We start from the raw sequence: 18,059 nt of genomic DNA on the forward strand, positions 1-18,059 counted from the left end.
CCAGCCCTGGAGCAGGGAGTGGTGGTGTTCAATGGAGGTGTTCATCTATCCAGCCCTGGAGCAGGGAGTGGTGGTGTTCAATGGAGGTGTTCATCTATCCAGCCCTGGAGCAGGGAGTGGAGGTGTTCATCTATCCAGCCCTGGAGCAGGGAGTGGTGGTGTTCAATGGAGGTGTTCATCTATCCAGCCCTGGAGCAGGGAGTGGTGGTGTTCATCTATCCAGCCCTGGAGCAGGGAGTGGTGGTGTTCAATGGAGGTGTTCATCTATCCAGCCCTGGAGCAGGGAGTGGTGGTGTTCAATGGAGGTGTTCATCTATCCAGCCCTGGAGCAGGGAGTGGTGGTGTTCAATGGAGGTGTTCATCTATCCAGCCCTGGAGCAGGGAGTGGTGGTGTTCATCTATCCAGCCCTGGAGCAGGGAGTGGTGGTGTTCAATGGAGGTGTTCATCTATCCAGCCCTGGAGCAGGGAGTGGTGGTGTTCAATGGAGGTGTTCATCTATCCAGCCCTGGAGCAGGGATTGGTGGTGTTCATCTATCCAGCCCTGGAGCAGGGAGTGGTGGTGTTCAATGGAGGTGTTCATCTATCCAGCCCTGGAGCAGGGAGTGGTGGTGTTCAATGGAGGTGTTCATCTATCCAGCCCTGGAGCTTAGGTCAACGGACAGACTCCCCCTGAGACTGCCTTGTCTCTCTCTCTCTCTTTCTCCCTCCAACTCTCACCTTCCTGCCACCCTTCTCTCTCTCTGTTTTTCAGCCATTTTTCCCTTTTTCTTGTGGTTATTCATCAGGGTCTCATAGTCACACTCCTCTTGGATATTTCAGAGTTTACCGACAGAAGGCTTTCTCTTCCAAACACAGCATCCGCACTGGAAAGAACCCCCCTCTACTCATCAAAGGCTAGACAGAGAGGAGGAAAAGGGAGAAAGTAAAAGAGCTCTTGTGAGAGGTATAGAGGGCAGGAAGACCAGATGACCTGTTACCGTTTCTTTGATCTCCTTAGTTTTTTTGTTTGTTTCTAAAATCCAACTCTCTCTTCTTTGTGTTTTTCAGGGCGGAGGATTATGAAGCAGATGGGAGCAGAGAGAAGCGGAGGAAGACGATGACTAATCAAGGCTTCCTCACGAGGAGGAGAGGTCGTCCCAGTCTGAGCTCCCGACTAGCACGGAGGGTGACCCAGCTGAAGCAGAAGGTTGTGGCCCAGAGAGGTGCACCATCAGGGGGCATGCACCGCCGCAGACGGGACCCCAGACCTGGAGCCCACGCAAACTGCAGAGAGAGTGGCACAGGTAAAACAAACACACGTAAACCTTGTACCACATACAGTACACTCCCTGACACTAACACACCCTTCTCTCCATGTTCACCCAGCAGCCGATACATCCAGTAACCAGCAGGACTGGGTGCCCAATCAGGGGCTGAGGAGAAGGAGAGGTCGACCAAGGGTCAAACTGGGCGGACCTTCGACCAGAGTCCTCCGCAGAGGAGGTGTGGCCTCTGTGAAGCAGGAAATGAACGAGGGGAAGAGCAACAGCGAGTGCTCAGGCCAGGGTAAGTTACGTCTCAGTGAGATGTCTCCCGGCTGTGTGTGTGTGTGTGTTTGTTAGAGAGTGAGATGTCTTCCATCACAGTGGCCTCCTCTCACTTCCCGGCTCGTCTGTCACACCATTAAAACCATTAATGGCTGCCCACTGGCATGCTGCCCCCAAAACCACACTGTAACGTGAACCCCAATATCGCCTCTTTTAGAATGTCACACCCGTCGCCCCTCCTGCACCCCCTCAAACCAACCAGTAGAGACGCAGTGTCCCCCCTTCCCCAATAATCTCAAATTAATGTGGCCCTATTGTGTACGTCCTGTGTGTGCGTGTGTGTGAGAGAGTGTTGACGAGAACGTTGTGTAAATGTCAAGTGTGTCAGCGACGTCTCGACACCCGACATGACCCCTTTAGTCAGCCACACACAGCTGCCAATAAAGATCTGATCTGTGAGTGTGTATGAGTGTTTGCGTGTGTGTGCTTGCATGCGTGTGTGTGTGCGTAATTGAGTGTGTGTGCATGCATTTGTGTCCATGTGTGTGTACTGATGTTTGTCTGTCCATGAGAAAGACAGGACCATTGGGTTTCCTTGACCGCAGTTATTGAAAAGGCCAAAGATTTCTGGGTGGCCAACTGACCATAGTAGTGTGTTCTATAGTATATACAAACAGTGTGTGTATATATATATATATATATACATACAGTGGGGAGAACAAGTATTTGATACACTGCCGATTTTGCAGGTTTTCCTACTTACAAAGCATGTAGAGGTCTGTAATTGTTATCATAGGTACACTTCAACTGTGAGAGACGGAATCTAAAAAATCCAGAAAATCACATTGTATGATTTTTAAGTAATTAATTTGCATGACATAAGTATTTGATACATCAGAAAAGCAAAACTTAATATTTGGTACAGAAACCTTTGTTTGCAATTACAGAGATCATACGTTTCCTGTAGTTCTTGACCAGGTTTGCACACACTGCAGCAGGGATTTTGGCCCACTCCTCCATACAGACCTTCTCCAGATCCTTCAGGTTTCGGGGCTGTCGCTGGGCAATAAGGACTTTCAGCTCCCTCCAAAGATTTTCTATTGGGTTCAGGTCTGGAGACTGGCTAGGCCACTCCATGACCTTGAGATGCTTCTTACGGAGCCACTCCTTAGTTGCCCTGGCTGTGTGTTTCGGGTCGTTGTCATGCTGGAAGACCCAGCCACGACCCATCTTCAATGCTCTTACTGAAGGAAGGAGGTTGTTGGCCAAGATCTCGCGATACATGGCCCCATCCATCCTCCCCTCAATACGGTGCAGTCGTCCTGTCCCCTTTGCAGAAAAGCATCCCCAAAGAATGATGTTTCCACCTCCATGCTTCACAGTTGGGATGGTGTTCTTGGGGTTGTACTCATCCTTCTTCTTCTTCCAAACACGACGAGTGGAGTTTAGACCAAAAAGCTATATTTTTGTCTCATCAGACCACATGACCTTCTCCCATTCCTCCTCTGGATCATCCAGATGGTCAATGGCAAACTTCAGACGGGCCTGGACACGTGCTGGCTTGAGCAGGGGGACCTTGCGTGCGCTGCAGGATTTTAATCCATGACGGCATAGTGTGTTACTAATGGTTTTCTTTGAGGCTGTGGTCCCAGCTCTCTTCAGGTCATTGACCAGGTCCTGTCGTGTAGTTCTGGGCTGATCCCTCACCTTCCTCATGATCATTGATGCCCCACGTGGTGAGTTCCTGCTTGGAGCCCCAGACCGAGGGTGATTGACCGTCATCTTGAACTTCTTCCATTTTCTAATAATTGCGCCAACAGTTGTTGCCTTCTCACCAAGCTGCTTGTCTATTGTCCTGTAGCCCATCCCAGCCTTGTGCAGGTCTACAATTTTATCCCTGATGTCCTTACACAGCTCTCTGGTCTTGGCCATTGTGGAGAGGTTGGAGTCTGTTTGATTGAGTGTGTGGTCAGGTGTCTTTTATACAGGTAACGAGTTCAAACAGGTGCAGTTAATACAGATAATGAGTGGAGAACAGGGGGGCTTCTTAAAGAAAAACTAACAGGTCTGTGAGAGACGGAATTCTTACTGGTTGGTAGGTGATCAAATAATTATGTCATGCAATAAAATGCCAATTACTTAAAAATCATACAATGTAATTTTCTGGATTTTTGTTTTAGATTCCGTCTCTCACAGTTGAAGTGTACCTATGATACAAATTACAGACCTCTACATGCTTTGTAAGTAGGAAAACCTGCAAAACCGGCAGTGTATCAAATACTTCTTCTCCCCACTGTGCTGTGTGATACCCACTGTGGTGTCTTCCCTGCTTATCTGTGCTGTATGATAGTTTGTGTGGTGTCTTCCCTGCTTATCTGTGCTGTATGATGGTTTGTGTGGTCTCTTCCCTGCTTATCTGTGCTGTATGATAGTTTGTGTGGTGTCTTCCCTGCTTATCTGTGCTGTGTGATAGTTTGTGTGGTGTCTTCCCTGCTTATCTGTGCTGTGTGATAGTTTGTGTGGTGTCTTCCCTGCCTCTCTGTGCTGTGTGATAGTTTGTGTGGTGTCTTCCCTGCCTCTCTGTGCTGTGTGATAGTTTGTTGCCTAAAGGGTAAAGGCCACTGAGTTATTTTACGATATAGCTACTCTACACTGTCATCAGATAGAGCCTGAGATTGAGATGGTCGTGCCACAACTGATCTCCAAATAGTTTCTAATGTATTATGTTGATTCCTTGATCCCACAGAGGAGGAAGAAGAGAGGCGCTATGACAGCGACGAAGGACTCAATGATGTAAATACAGCGATACCATCCTCCAAAGACACGCCAACAAACTCTGCTGCGACTGGCCCAGCTGCTAAACTCCAAGCCAATCAGAAAGCCAGGAGCAAGGAGGAGAGGCAAGGTGATGATGTGAGCATGCCCAGTGTGGCACTGAGGAGGAGAGGAGCCCCCTGCAGGCCAGGCCCTGCTACTGTAGATGGTAGATGCCCAGAGCTCCAGGAGCCACAAGGGGCTAGGAGAGAACCTGTACCCAGCTGGAGGGTCTCGTTAGTGGGCAACAGCCTCCAGGACAGCAGGGGGGTCCAGGAACCAGTGGCGGAGGCGGAGGCAAAGAGGAAGATCTCGAGACAAGAAAGCTTTCTGGGAAAGGTGAGGTGGGAGAATGGAAGGACCCGTGGGAGGGGGGGGGTCTCTAGGTTCATCAAAAATGGCTTCCTCCTCTGTTAAAATCTCCCTCAACTACTTGCGACAGTTAAGATGCACGTGTTACGGTGTCTCCCTTGCTACATGGTAATCATGATCATTGTCTATAATACTAGCCTGTCCTGTGTGGTTTTTCCAGAGGAGAGGCTGCTGGCTGGAGACTGAGACCCAGAGAGAGGACACCACCAGGGCCAGGAGGAGCAGGAAGAAGCAGGTGGGGATGGGGGTCAGAATGGGCATGGTGGAGGAGAGATAGGGGCAACCAGAAAGAGGCAGTGAGGAACAGGAAATGACAGTTGGTGGCGAATCCTGAGTAGAAACAACAGGGAGAGTACAGTAGAAGAGAGAGGTGGTGTGACTAGAGGGCATTCAGAGGCAGTTGGAACAGTGAAGATGTTAGGCAGTTGGAACAGTGAAGATGTTAGGCAGTTGGAACAGAGATTATGTTAAGCAGTTGGAACAGAGATAATGTTAGGTAGTTGGATCAGAGATAATGTTAGGCAGTTGGAACAGTGATGATGTTAGGCAGTTGGAACAGTGATGATGTTAGGCAGTTGGAACAGTGATGATGTTAGGCAGTTGGAACAGAGATAATGTTAGGCAGTTGGAACAGTGAAGATGTTAGGCAGTTGGAACAGTGAAGGTGTTAGGCAGTTGGAACAGAGATAATATTAGCCAGTTGGAACAGTGATGATGTTAGGCAGTTGGAACAGAGATTATGTTAGGCAGTTGGAACAGAGATAATCGATATGCTGATAGAATTTAGGGAGCCTTGTTTTAAGATTAGCATTGTTAAAATCCCCAGCTACAATAAATGCAGCCTCGGGATATGTGGTTTCCAGTTTACATAGAGTCAAATTAAGTTTGTTCAGGGCCATCGATGTGTCTGCTTGGGGGGGGGGGGGATATATGCGGCTGTGATGATCAAAGAGAATTCTCTAGGTAGATAATGCGGTCGGCATTTAATTGTGAGGAATTCTAAGTCAGGTGAACAGAAGGACTTGAGTTCCTGTATGTTGTTATGATCACACCACGTCTCGTTAATCATAAGGCATACACCCCCGCCCTTCGTCTTACCAGAAAGATGCTTGTTTCTGTTGGCGTGATGCGTGAAGAAACCAGCTGGCTGTACGGACTTCGATAGTGTGTCTCTAGTGAGCCATGTTTCCGTGAAACAAAGAACGTTACAGTCTCTGATGTCTCTCTAGAAGGCTACCCTTGCACAGATTTCGTCTACCTTGTTGTCAAGAGACTGGACATTGGGCGAGTAGTATACTCGGGAGTGTTGCGCGATGTGCCCGTCTACGGAGCCAGATCAGAAGACCGCTTCGTCTGCCCTTTCTATGTCGTCGTTGTTTTGGGTCGCCGGCTGAGATCCGATCCATTGTCCTGGGTGGTGGGCAAAACAGAGGATCCGCTTCGGGAAAGTCCTATTCCTGGTCTTAATGTTGCTCTTATATCCAATAGTTCCTCCCGACTGTATGTAATAAAACCTAAGATTACCTGGGGTAACAATGTAAAAAATAACACGTAAAAAAACTAAATACTGCATAGTTTCCTAGGAACGCGAAGCGAGGCGGCCATCTCTGTCGGCGCCGGAAGTTCAGTTGGAAGTTGGAACAGATATGATGTTAGGCAGTTGGAACAGATGTGATGTTAAGCAGTTGGAACAGAGATAATGTTAGGCAGTTGGAACAGATGTGATGTTAAGCAGTTGGAACAGAGATGTTAGGCAGTTGGAACAGTGATGATGTTAAGCAGTTGGAACACATATTATGTTAGGCAGTTGGAACAGATGTGATGTTAAGCAGTTGGAACAGAGATGATGTTAGGCAGTTGGAAGAGATGTGATGTTAAGCAGTTGGAACAGAGATGATGTTAGGCAGTTGGAACAGATATGATGTTAGGCAGTTGGAACAGTGATGATGTTAGGCAGTTGGAACAGATGTGATGTTAGGCAGATGGGACAGTGATGATGTTAGGCAGTTGGAACAGATATGATGTTAGGCAGTTGGAACAGATATGATGTTAGGCAGTTGGAACAGATATGATGTTAGGCAGTTGGAACAGATATGATGTTAGGCAGTTGGAACAGATATGATGTTAGGCAGTTGGAACAGTGATGATGTTAGGCAGTTGGAACAGATATGATGTTAGGCAGTTGGAACAGTGATGATGTTAGGCAGTTGGAACAGATGTGATGTTAGGCAGATGGGACAGTGATGATGTTAGGCAGTTGGAACAGATATGATGTTAGGCAGTTGGAACAGATATGATGTTAGGCAGTTGGAACAGATATGATGTTAGGCAGTTGGAACAGATATGATGTTAGCCAGTTGGAACAGATATGATGTTAAGCAGTTGGAACAGATGTGATGTTAAGCAGTTGGAACAGATATGATGTTAGGCAGTTGGAACAGATGTGATGTTAATAACCAGTTGCGACGAGCAAACCCGTATCCGGGAGTGTAATCATAGCCTCAAACTCATTAGCATAACGCAACGGATATAAATACCCCTAGAAACTTTTCCTATTCATGAAAATCGCAAATGAAATTAAATAAATATATTCAAACCCAAGCTTATCCTTTTGTCAACAACACTGTCATCTCAGATTTTCAAAATATGCGTTACAGCCAACGCTAGACAAGCATTTGTGTAAGTTTATCATGGCATAATGCTATGCTAGGCTCTGCTGGCAGCAGGCAACATTTTCACAAAAATAAGAAAAACAACCAAATTAAATCATTTACCTTTGAAGAACTTCAGATGCTTTCACTCAGGAGACTCTCAGTTAGATAGCAAATGTTCCTTTTTTCCAAAAATATTATTTTTGTAGGCGAAAAAGCTCCTGTTTCTTCACCACGCTTGGCTGAAAATCGACCGAAAAATGCTACAACTATAACGCCAAACTTTTTCCAAAATTAGCTACATAATATCGACAGAAACACGGCAAACGTTGTTTAGGATCCATCCTCAAGGTGTTTTTAACAAATATATTCGATAATTTACTTTGTCAAGATGGCGTAGCAGTAAGTCGTCCTGTCGTCCTGTCCCTGTATATATCGCTTATTTTTCATTTTTTTAAAACATATTTTTCTTCGCATACCTCTTTAAAAACATTTTGCTAAACCTAAGCTTCCAAATACTCTCCTGCAACCCGCCTCACCCAATGTAGCTATTTTTCCTAAAATATTTATATTTACTTCGGAACCGGAACCCCTCAACTGAAGCTAGCCAGCTAACCACCAGCTATGCTAGCGGTCTTCAGCTAACCGGTCATCAGCTAACCTTTAGCCCGGAAAGCTCTCGCCATTTCGAACAACGCGACTCTAACCAGAGCACAACGGACCTATTTATTTTTCATCCCCGGATTCCCACCGCAAACGGAACATTTTTCAGCTGGATCTTCACAACTAGCTATCTAGCTAAACTGCAACCCCGGATGATTACCCCTGGCTAGCGTTTCCACCCACTTAGCCTGAAGCTAGCCCGGCCAGAGCACCTGTAGCATACTCCTGGGCTACAATACCCGGGCCCACGACCGGTCTATCGATGTCACCGCATGAAGAGGAATAAACAGACTCACCCCATCGCGACGTCCCCCAAAGGCTAACTCTCTAGCCCTCGCTATCTCCCTGCTTGCTAATTCGGCCTGCTAACTGCTAGCTTGTCTAGCTCCGGTCCGCTAACTTCTACCTTGTCTAGCCCGGGCCTACAAACTGTTAGCTTGTTAGCACAGGCCTGCTAACCGTCTGAATCACCGCGTCCCAAACACTCTCTGGACCCATATTTACTTTCTATCTCTTTTTGATTTTTAATTTGTTTATACCTTCCGGAAACCTGCCTCACCCAATGTGATACGGAATCGCTATTATTTTAAATTTTTTAGAACACACTCAAGAACCTCCAGACGCTAACCAGCTAACTAGCTACAAGCTATTTAGTCATTGTTAGTTTTTTAACCTGGATAACACTCGCCAGTCCAGCTTCCCTGCCCATCCACCGCTGCCCCCTGGACACTGATCTCTTGGCTACATAGCTGACGCACGCTGGGCTGTCCATTAATCACGGTACTCCATTCTGCTTGTTTGTTTTATCTGTCGGCCCCGTTGCCTAGTCAACGCCATTTTACCTGCTGTTTGTTGTGCTAGCTGATTAGCCTCGCCTACTGTTTTAGCTAGCTTTCCCAATTCAACACCTGTGATTACTGTATGCCTCGCTGTATGTCTCTCTCAAATGTCAATATGCCTTGTATACTGTTGTTCAGGTTAGTTATCATTGTTTTAGTTCACAATAGAGCCCCTAGTTCCACTCTTCATACCCCTGTTACCTCCTTTGTCCCACCCCCCATACATGCGGTGACCTCACCCATTACAACCAGCACGTCCAGAGATACAACCTCTCTCATCACCCAGTGCCTGGGCTTACCTCCGCTGTACCCGCACCCCACCATACCCCTGTCTGCGCATTATGCCCTGAATATATTCTACCATGCCCAGAAACCTGCTCCTCTTATTCTCTGTCCCCAACGCTCTAGGCGACCAGTTTTGATAGCCTTTAGCCGCACCCTCATACTACTCCTTCTCTGTTCTGCGGGTGATGTGGAGGTAAACCCAGGCCCTGCATGTCCCCAGGCACCCTCATTTGTTGACTTCTGTGATCGAAAAAGCCTTGGTTTCATGCATGTCAACATCAGAAGCCTCCTCCCTAAGTTTGTTTTACTCACTGCTTTAGCACACTCTGCTAACCCTGATGTCCTTGCCGTGTCTGAATCCTGGCTCAGGAAGGCCACCAAAAATTCAGAGATTTCCATACCCAACTATAATATCTTCCGTCAAGATAGAACTGCCAAAGGGGGAGGAGTTGCAGTCTACTGCAGAGATAGCCTGCAAAGTAATGTCATACTTTCCAGGTCCATACCAAAACAGTTCGAACTACTAATTTTGAAAATGACTCTCTCCAGAAATAAGTCCCTCACTGTTGCCGCCTGCTACCGACCACCCTCAGCTCCCAGCTGTGCCCTGGACACCATTTGTGAATTGATCGCCCCCCATCTAGCTTCAGAGTTTGTTCTGTTAGGTGACCTAAACTGGGATATGCTTAACACCCCGGCAGTCCTACAATCTAAACTAGATGCCCTCAATCTCACTCAAATCATCAAGGAACCCACCAGGTACAACCCTAACTCTGTAAACAAGGGCACCCTCATAGACGTCATCCTGACCAACTGGCCCTCCAAATACACCTCCGCTGTCTTCAACCAGGATCTCAGCGATCACTGCCTCATTGCCTGTATCCGCCACGGAGCCGCAGTCAAACGACCACCCCTCATCACTGTCAAACGCTCCCTAAAACACTTCTGTGAGCAGGCCTTTCTAATCGACCTGGCCCGGGTATCCTGGAAGGACATTGACCTCATCCCGTCAGTTGAGGATGCCTGGTCATTCTTTAAAAGTAACTTCCTCACCATTTTAGATAAGCATGCTCCGTTAAAAAAATGCAGAACCAAGAACAGATACAGCCCTTGGTTCACTCCAGACCTGACTGCCCTCGACCAGCACAAAAACATCCTGTGGCGGACTGCAATAGCATCGAATAGTCCCCGTGATATGCAACTGTTCAGGGAAGTCAGGAACCAATACACGCAGTCAATCAGGAAAGCTAAGGCCAGCTTCTTCAGGCAGAAGTTTGCATCCTGTAGCTCCAACTCCAAAAAGTTCTGGGACACTGTGAAGTCCATGGAGAACAAGAGCACCTCCTCCCAGCTGCCCACTGCACTGAGGCTAGGTAACACGGTCTCCACCGATAAATCCATGATTATCGAAAACTTCAATAAGCATTTCTCAATGGCTGGCCATGCCTTCCGCCTGGCTACTCCAACCTCGGCCAACAGCTCCACCCCCCCCGCAGCTCCTCGCCCAAGCCTCTCCAGGTTCTCCTTTACCCAAATCCAGATAGCAGATGTTCTGAAAGAGCTGCAAAACCTGGACCCGTACAAATCAGCTGGGCTTGACAATCTGGACCCTCTATTTCTGAAACTATCCGCCGCCATTGTCGCAACCCCTATTACCAGCCTGTTCAACCTCTCTTTCATATCGTCTGAGATCCCCAAGGATTGGAAAGCTGCCGCAGTCATCCCCCTCTTCAAAGGGGGAGACACCCTGGACCCAAACTGTTATAGACCTATATCCATCCTGCCCTGCCTATCTAAGGTCTTCGAAAGCCAAGTCAACAAACAGGTCACTGACCATCTCGAATCCGACCGTACCTTCTCCGCTGTGCAATCTGGTTTCCGAGCCGGTCACGGGTGCACCTCAGCCACACTCAAGGTACTAAACGATATCATAACCGCCATCGATAAAAGACAGTACTGTGCAGCCGTCTTCATCGACCTTGCCAAGGCTTTTGACTCTGTCAATCACCATATTCTTATCGGCAGACTCAGTAGCCTCGTTTTTTCGGATGACTGCCTTGCCTGGTTCACCAATTACTTTGCAGACAGAGTTCAGTGTGTCAAATCGGAGGGCATGCTGTCCGGTCCTCTGGCAGTCTCTATGGGGGTGCCACAGGGTTCAATTCTCGGGCCGACTCTTTTCTCTGTATATATCAATGATGTTGCTCTTGCTGCGGGCGATTCCCTGATCCACCTCTACTCAGACGTCACCATTCTATATACGTTCGGCCCGTCATTGGACACTGTGCTATCTAACCTCCAAACGAGCTTCAATGCCATACAGCACTCCTTCCGTGGCCTCCAACTGCTCTTAAACGCTAGTAAAACCAAATGCATGCTTTTCAACCAATCGCTGCCTGCACCCGCATGCCCGACTAGCATCACCACCCTGGATGGTTCCGACCTTGAATATGTGGACATCTATAAGTACCTAGGTGTCTGGCTAGACTGCAAACTCTCCTTCCAGACTCATATCAAACATCTCCAATCGAAAATCAAATCAAGAATCGGCTTTCTATTCCGCAACAAAGCCTCCTTCACTCACGCCGCCAAGCTTACCCTAGTAAAACTGACTATCCTACCGATCCTCGACTTCGGCGATGTCATCTACAAAATGGCTTCCAACACTCTACTCAGCAAACTGGATGCAGTCTATCACAGTGCCATCCGTTTTGTCACTAAAGCACCTTATACCACCCACCACTGCGACTTGTATGCTCTAGTCGGCTGGCCCTCGCTACATATTCGTCGCCAGACCCACTGGCTCCAGGTCATCTACAAGTCCATGCTAGGTAAAGCTCCGCCTTATCTCAGTTCACTGGTCACGATGGCAACACCCATCCGTAGCACGCGCTCCAGCAGGTGTATCTCACTGATCATCCCTAAAGCCAACACCTCATTTGGCCGCCTTTCGTTCCAGTACTCTGCTGCCTGTGACTGGAACGAACTGCAAAAATCGCTGAAGTTGGAGACTTTTATCTCCCTCACCAACTTCAAACATCAGCTATCTCAGCAGCTAACCGATCGCTGCAGCTGTACATAGTCTATTGGTAAATAGCCCACCCATTTTCACCTACCTCATTCCCATACTGTTTTTATACTGTTTTTATTTATTTACTTTTCTGCTCTTTTGCACACCAATATCTCTACCTGTACATGACCATCTGATCATTTATCACTCCAGTGTTAATCTGCAAAATTGTAATTATTCGCCTACCTCCTCATGCCTTTTGCACACATTGTATATAGACTCCCCCTTTTTTTCTACTGTGTTATTGACTTGTTAATTGTTTACTCCATGTGTAACTCTGTGTTGTCTGTTCACACTGCTATGCTTTATCTTGGCCAGGTCGCAGTTGCAAATGAGAACTTGTTCTCAACTAGCCTACCTGGTTAAATAAAGGTGAAATAAAAAATATATCCGTCGAGGCAGTTGGTTTCTCATAAGAAGCGATTGGAAAATGGCTACCTCAGTATTTTACGCAAGGTTTTCTGCGGGAGACACCATGTGACCACATGCCATATATGGTCCCTTACAGCCATTCTTCAAGGGAAATGCCTAAAAAGACGTCACAATGCTGTAGACACCTTGGGGAAAACGTGGTAAACGTAAGCTCATTCACAGCCATATAAGGAGTCAATGGCATGAGGCGATTTCAAAAAATGCGACACTTCCTGGTTGGATTTTTATCTGTGTTTCGCCTGTAACATCAGTTCTGTGACACTCACAGACAATATCTTTGCAGTTTTGGAAACGTCAGAGTGTCTTCTTTCCAAAGCTGTCAATTATATGCATAGTCGAGCATCTTTTCGTGACAAAATATCTTGTTTAAAACGGGAACGTTTTTCATTCAAAAATTTAAATAGCGCCCCCTAAATCCAACTGGTTAATTGGAACAGAGATGATGTTAGGCAGTTGGAACAGAGATAATGCTAGGCAGTTGAAACAGATGTGATGTTAAGCAGCTGGAACAGATATGATGTTAGGCAGTTGGAAGAGATATGATGTTAGGCAGTTGGAACAGATATGATGTTAGGCAGTTGGAACAGATATGATGTTAGGCAGTTGGAACAGAGATGATGTTAGGCAGTTGGAACAGATATGATGTTAGGCAGTTGGAAGAGAGATGATGTTAGGCAGTTGGAACAGAGATAATGTTAGGCAGTTAGAACAGTGATGATGTTAGGCAGTTGGAACAGTGATGATGTTAGGCAGTTGGAACAGTGATGATGTTAAGCAGTTGGAACAGATATGATGTTAGGCAGTTGGAACAGTGAAGATGTTAGGCAGTTGGAACAGAGATAATGTTAGGCAGTTGGAACAGATATGATGTTAGGCAGTTGGAACAGAGATGATGTTAGGCAGTTGGAACAGTGAAGATGTTAGGCAGTTGGAACAGAGGTAATGTTAGGCAGTTGGAACAGATATGATGTTAGGCAGTTGGAACAGTGAATATGTTAGGCAGTTGGAACAGATATGATGTTAGGCAGTTGGAACAGAGATGATGTTAGGCAGTTGGAACAGATAAGATGTTAGGCAGTTGGGACAGATAAGATGTTAGGCAGTTGGAACAGAAAGATGTTAGGCAGTTGGAACAGATGTGATGTTAGGCAGTTGGAACAGTGATGATGTTAGGCAGTTGGAACAGTGATGATGTTAAGCAGTTGGAACAGATATGATGTTAGGCAGTTGGAACAGTGAAGATGTTAGGCAGTTGGAACAGAGATAATGTTAGGCAGTTGGAACAGATATGATGTTAGGCAGTTGGAACAGAGATGATGTTAGGCAGTTGGAACAGTGAAGATGTTAGGCAGTTGGAACAGAGGTAATGTTAGGCAGTTGGAACAGATATGATGTTAGGCAGTTGGAACAGTGAATATGTTAGGCAGTTGGAACAGATATGATGTTAGGCAGTTGGAACAGAGATGATGTTAGGCAGTTGGAACAGATAAGATGTTAGGCAGTTGGGACAGATAAGATGTTAGGCAGTTGGAACAGATAAGATGTTAGGCAGTTGGAACAGATGTGATGTTAGGCAGTTGGAACAGATGTGATGTTAGGCAGTTGGAACAGTGATGATGTTAAGCAGTTGGAACAGTGATGATGTTAGGCAGTTGGAACAGATATGATGTTAGGCAGTTGGAACAGATATGATGTTAGGCAGTTGGAACAGATATGATGTTAGGCAGTTGGAACAGATATGATGTTAGGCAGTTGGAACAGATATGATGTTAGGCAGTTGGAACAGAGATGATGTTAGGCAGTTGGAACAGTGATGATGTTAGGCAGTTGGAACATATATGATGTTAGGCAGTTGGAACAGAGATGATGTTAGGCAGTTGGAACAGATATGATGTTAGGCAGTTGGAACAGAGATGATGTTAGGCAGTTGGAACAGATATGATGTTAGGCAGTTGGAGGAATGAGGAGAAGCTATATGTAACCTAACTGGAAAGGTAATAGAAATGTGCTTTGGCGAGTTTCCTTGACAGCACACAAAAGTCTTAAGCTATGGCGTGACCTATTTTACCAAAGGGATTATTAGCTAACTCTGTATGGGTGGATCAGTTTAAAACAACCGTGAATGAGTCAGCTGGTGAGATATACGGACAATGAATAAGACTGATGACGTGTGTGAGTTGCCTTTACTCCAGTCTACTGTGTTCTGGTGAGAACAGCCCTGAGGTGGGTCTCAACACCAGTCTAATGTGTTCTGGTGAGAATCGGAGGGATCGTTGTTGACATCGGAGGGATCGAGTGTAGGTTTTTTCAGAAAGGGGCCGGCCGTCACAAGACGCGAGGTTTCATCTGGAGAGAGAGGGGAGAAAGAGGTCAGAGCACAGGGTAGGGCAGTGTGAGCAGAACCAGCGGTGTCGTTTGACTTAGCAAACGAGGATCGGATGTCGTCGACCTTCTTTGCAAAATGGTTGACGAAGTCATCTGCAGAGAGGGAGGAGGGGGAGGGGGAGGAGGATTCAGGAGGGAGGAGAAGGTGGCAAAGAGCTTCCTAGGGTTAGAGGAAGATGCTTGGAATTTAGAGTGGTAGAAAGTGGCTTTAGCAGCAGAGACAGAAGAGGAAAATGTAGAGAGGAGGGAGTGAAAGGATGCCAGGTCCGCAGGGAGGCGAGTTTTCCTCCATTTCCGCTCGGCTGCCCGGAGCCCTGTTCTGTGAGCTCGCAATGAGTCGTCGAGCCACGGAGCGGGAGGGGAGGACCGAGCCGGCCTGGAGGATAGGGGACATAGAGAGTCAAAGGATGCAGAAAGGGAGGAGAGGAGGGTTGAGGAGGCAGAATCAGGAGATAGGTTGGAGAAGGTTTGAGCAGAGGGAAGAGATGATAGGATGGAAGAGGAGAGAGTAGCGGGGGAGAGAGAGCGAAGGTTGGGACAGCGCGATACCATCCGAGTAGGGGCAGTGTGGGAAGTGTTGGATGAGAGCGAGAGGGAAAAGGATACAAGGTAGTGGTCGGAGACTTGGAGGAGTTGCAATGAGGTTAGTGGAAGAACAGCATCTAGTAAAGATGAGGTCGAGCGTATTGCCTGCCTTGTGAGTAGGGGGAAGGTGAGAGGGTGAGGTCAAAAGAGGAGAGGAGTGGAAAGAAGGAGGCAGAGAGGAATGAGTCAAAGGTAGACGTGGGGAGGTTAAAGTCGCCCAGAACTGTGAGAGGTGAGCCGTCCTCAGGAAAGGAGCTTATCAAGGCATCAAGCTCATTGATGAACTCTCCGAGGGAACCTGGAGGGCGATAAATGATAAGGATGTTAAGCTTGAAAGGGCTGGTAACTGTGACAGCATGGAATTCAAAGGAGGCGATAGACAGATGGGTAAGGGGAGAAAGAGAGAATGACCACTTGGGAGAGATGAGGATCCCGGTGCCACCACCCCGCTGACCAGAAGCTCTCGGGGTGTGCGAGAACACGTGGGCGGACGAAGAGAGAGCAGTAGGAGTAGCAGTGTTATCTGTGGTGATCCATGTTTCCGTCAGTGCCAAGAAGTCGAGGGACTGGAGGGAGGCATAGGCTGAGATGAACTCTGCCTTGTTGGCCGCAGATCGGCAGTTCCAGAGGCTACCGGAGACCTGGAACTCCACGTGGGTCGTGCGCGCTGGGACCACCAGATTAGGGTGGCCGCGGCCACGCGGTGTGGAGCGTTTGTATGGTCTGTGCAGAGAGGAGAGAACAGGGATAGACAGACACATAGTTGACAGGCTACAGAAGAGGCTACGCTAATGCAAAGGAGATTGGAATGACAAGTGGACTACACGTCTCGAATGTTCAGAAAGTTAAGCTTACGTAGCAAGAATCTTATTGACTAAAATGATTAAAATGATACAGTACTGCTGAAGTAGGCTAGCTGGCAGTGGCTGCGTTGTTGACTTTGTAGGCTAGCTGGCAGTGGCTACAGTGCTGCTATTCGGGGGCTAGCTGGCTAGCTAGCAGTGTTGATTACGTTACGTTGCGTTAAAAGAACGACAATAGCTGGCTAGCTAACCTAGAAAATCGCTCTAGACTACACAATTATCTTTGATACAAAGACGGCTATGTAGCTAGCTATGTAGCTAGCTACGATCAAACAAATCAAACCGTTGTACTGTAATGAAATGAAATGAAAATGTGATACTACCTGTGGAGCGAAGCGGGTTGTTGAGTGCGGAAGTTCTATTCGGTAGACGTTGGCTAGCTGTTGGCTAGCTAGCAGTGTCTCCTACGTTAAGGACGACAAAATAGCTGGCTAGCTAACCTCGGTAAATTAAGATAATCACTCTAAAACTACCCACTCTAAACTACACAATTATCTTGGATACGAAGACAGCAAAGACAACTATGTAGCTAGCTAACACTACACTAATCAAGTCGTTCAGTTGAGTGTAATAGTTTCTACAGTGCTGCTATTCGGTAGACGGTGGACGTTTGCTAGCAGGCTAGCTGCTGGGCAGATAGCAGTGTAGACTACGTTAGGACGACGAAATACGATAATTACGCAATTATCTTTGATACAATGACGGCTATGTAGCTAGCTAAGAAGAAATTGCTAAGATTAGACAAATCAAACCGTTGTACTATAATGAAATGTAATGAAAAGTTATACTACCTGCGGACCGAGGTGCGGTTGCGACCGCTCGCTCCAACCCGGAAGTATAACCATACTTTTATGACTGCTGAATACCATCTATCAATCACTTAGATCATGTATTTTCAGGTAGAGATACCTCAGGAAGCAACAGCTGCTCTCTATATCAGATCAGAACGCTCATGCTTCTCTCTTCCGTAGCAGGCGTAAAAGAAACACAGACCGGACAAGTAGATACGCAATGGATTATGGTCATTGTAGTTAATTACCACGTTTTCTGCACTTAACTATGTAGAATATTGGTCTGTTGGAAACTACAACTCCCTACTACATCGCACAATTCAGGCTGGATCTGATTTATCTCTAGAGACACTGTGCAATGTGCACATTTAGATAAAGAAAATTGTGTGTGTTGAAAGAAAGGGGTAGTTCTGGCAGCAATGTATGGAAAAAAAGATGACATGCTTTTGTTCTATCCCTGCACTAAAACACCAGATTCATTGATGATCATAATTTGAATTAGTGCTGTAATGGAAAAAAAGCCTGCACACTCTGTAGCTGTCCAGGACCTGGGAGGGTGATCACTGGTTTGGTCCTCCTGAGTGGCGCAGCGTTCTAAGGCAATGCATCTCAGTGCTAGAGGCGTCACTACAGACACCCTGGTTCAAATCCAGGCTGTATCACAACCGGCTGTGATTGGGAGTCCTATAGGGCGGTGCGCAATTGGCCCATTGTTGTCTGTGTTTGGCCGGTGTAGGCCGTCATTGTGAATAAGAATTTGTTCTTAACTGACTTGCCTAGTT

General features: G+C 46.9%; 1 protein-coding gene across 1 annotated transcript in view; it reads left to right on the forward strand.

Moving 5' to 3' along the window:
- The window catches only part of LOC115121076 (BAH and coiled-coil domain-containing protein 1-like), a 105,541-nt gene that overhangs the window by 78,178 nt on the left and 9,304 nt on the right, over nt 1-18,059 (forward strand). The window contains 4 exon segments of the mRNA XM_065012643.1: nt 1,049-1,284; nt 1,367-1,546; nt 4,274-4,680; nt 4,874-4,948. Coding sequence (XP_064868715.1) covers nt 1,049-1,284; nt 1,367-1,546; nt 4,274-4,680; nt 4,874-4,948 — 898 coding nt within the window.

This window comes from Oncorhynchus nerka, linkage group LG28 (assembly GCF_034236695.1).
Source record: "Oncorhynchus nerka isolate Pitt River linkage group LG28, Oner_Uvic_2.0, whole genome shotgun sequence".
NCBI lineage: Eukaryota > Metazoa > Chordata > Actinopteri > Salmoniformes > Salmonidae > Oncorhynchus > Oncorhynchus nerka.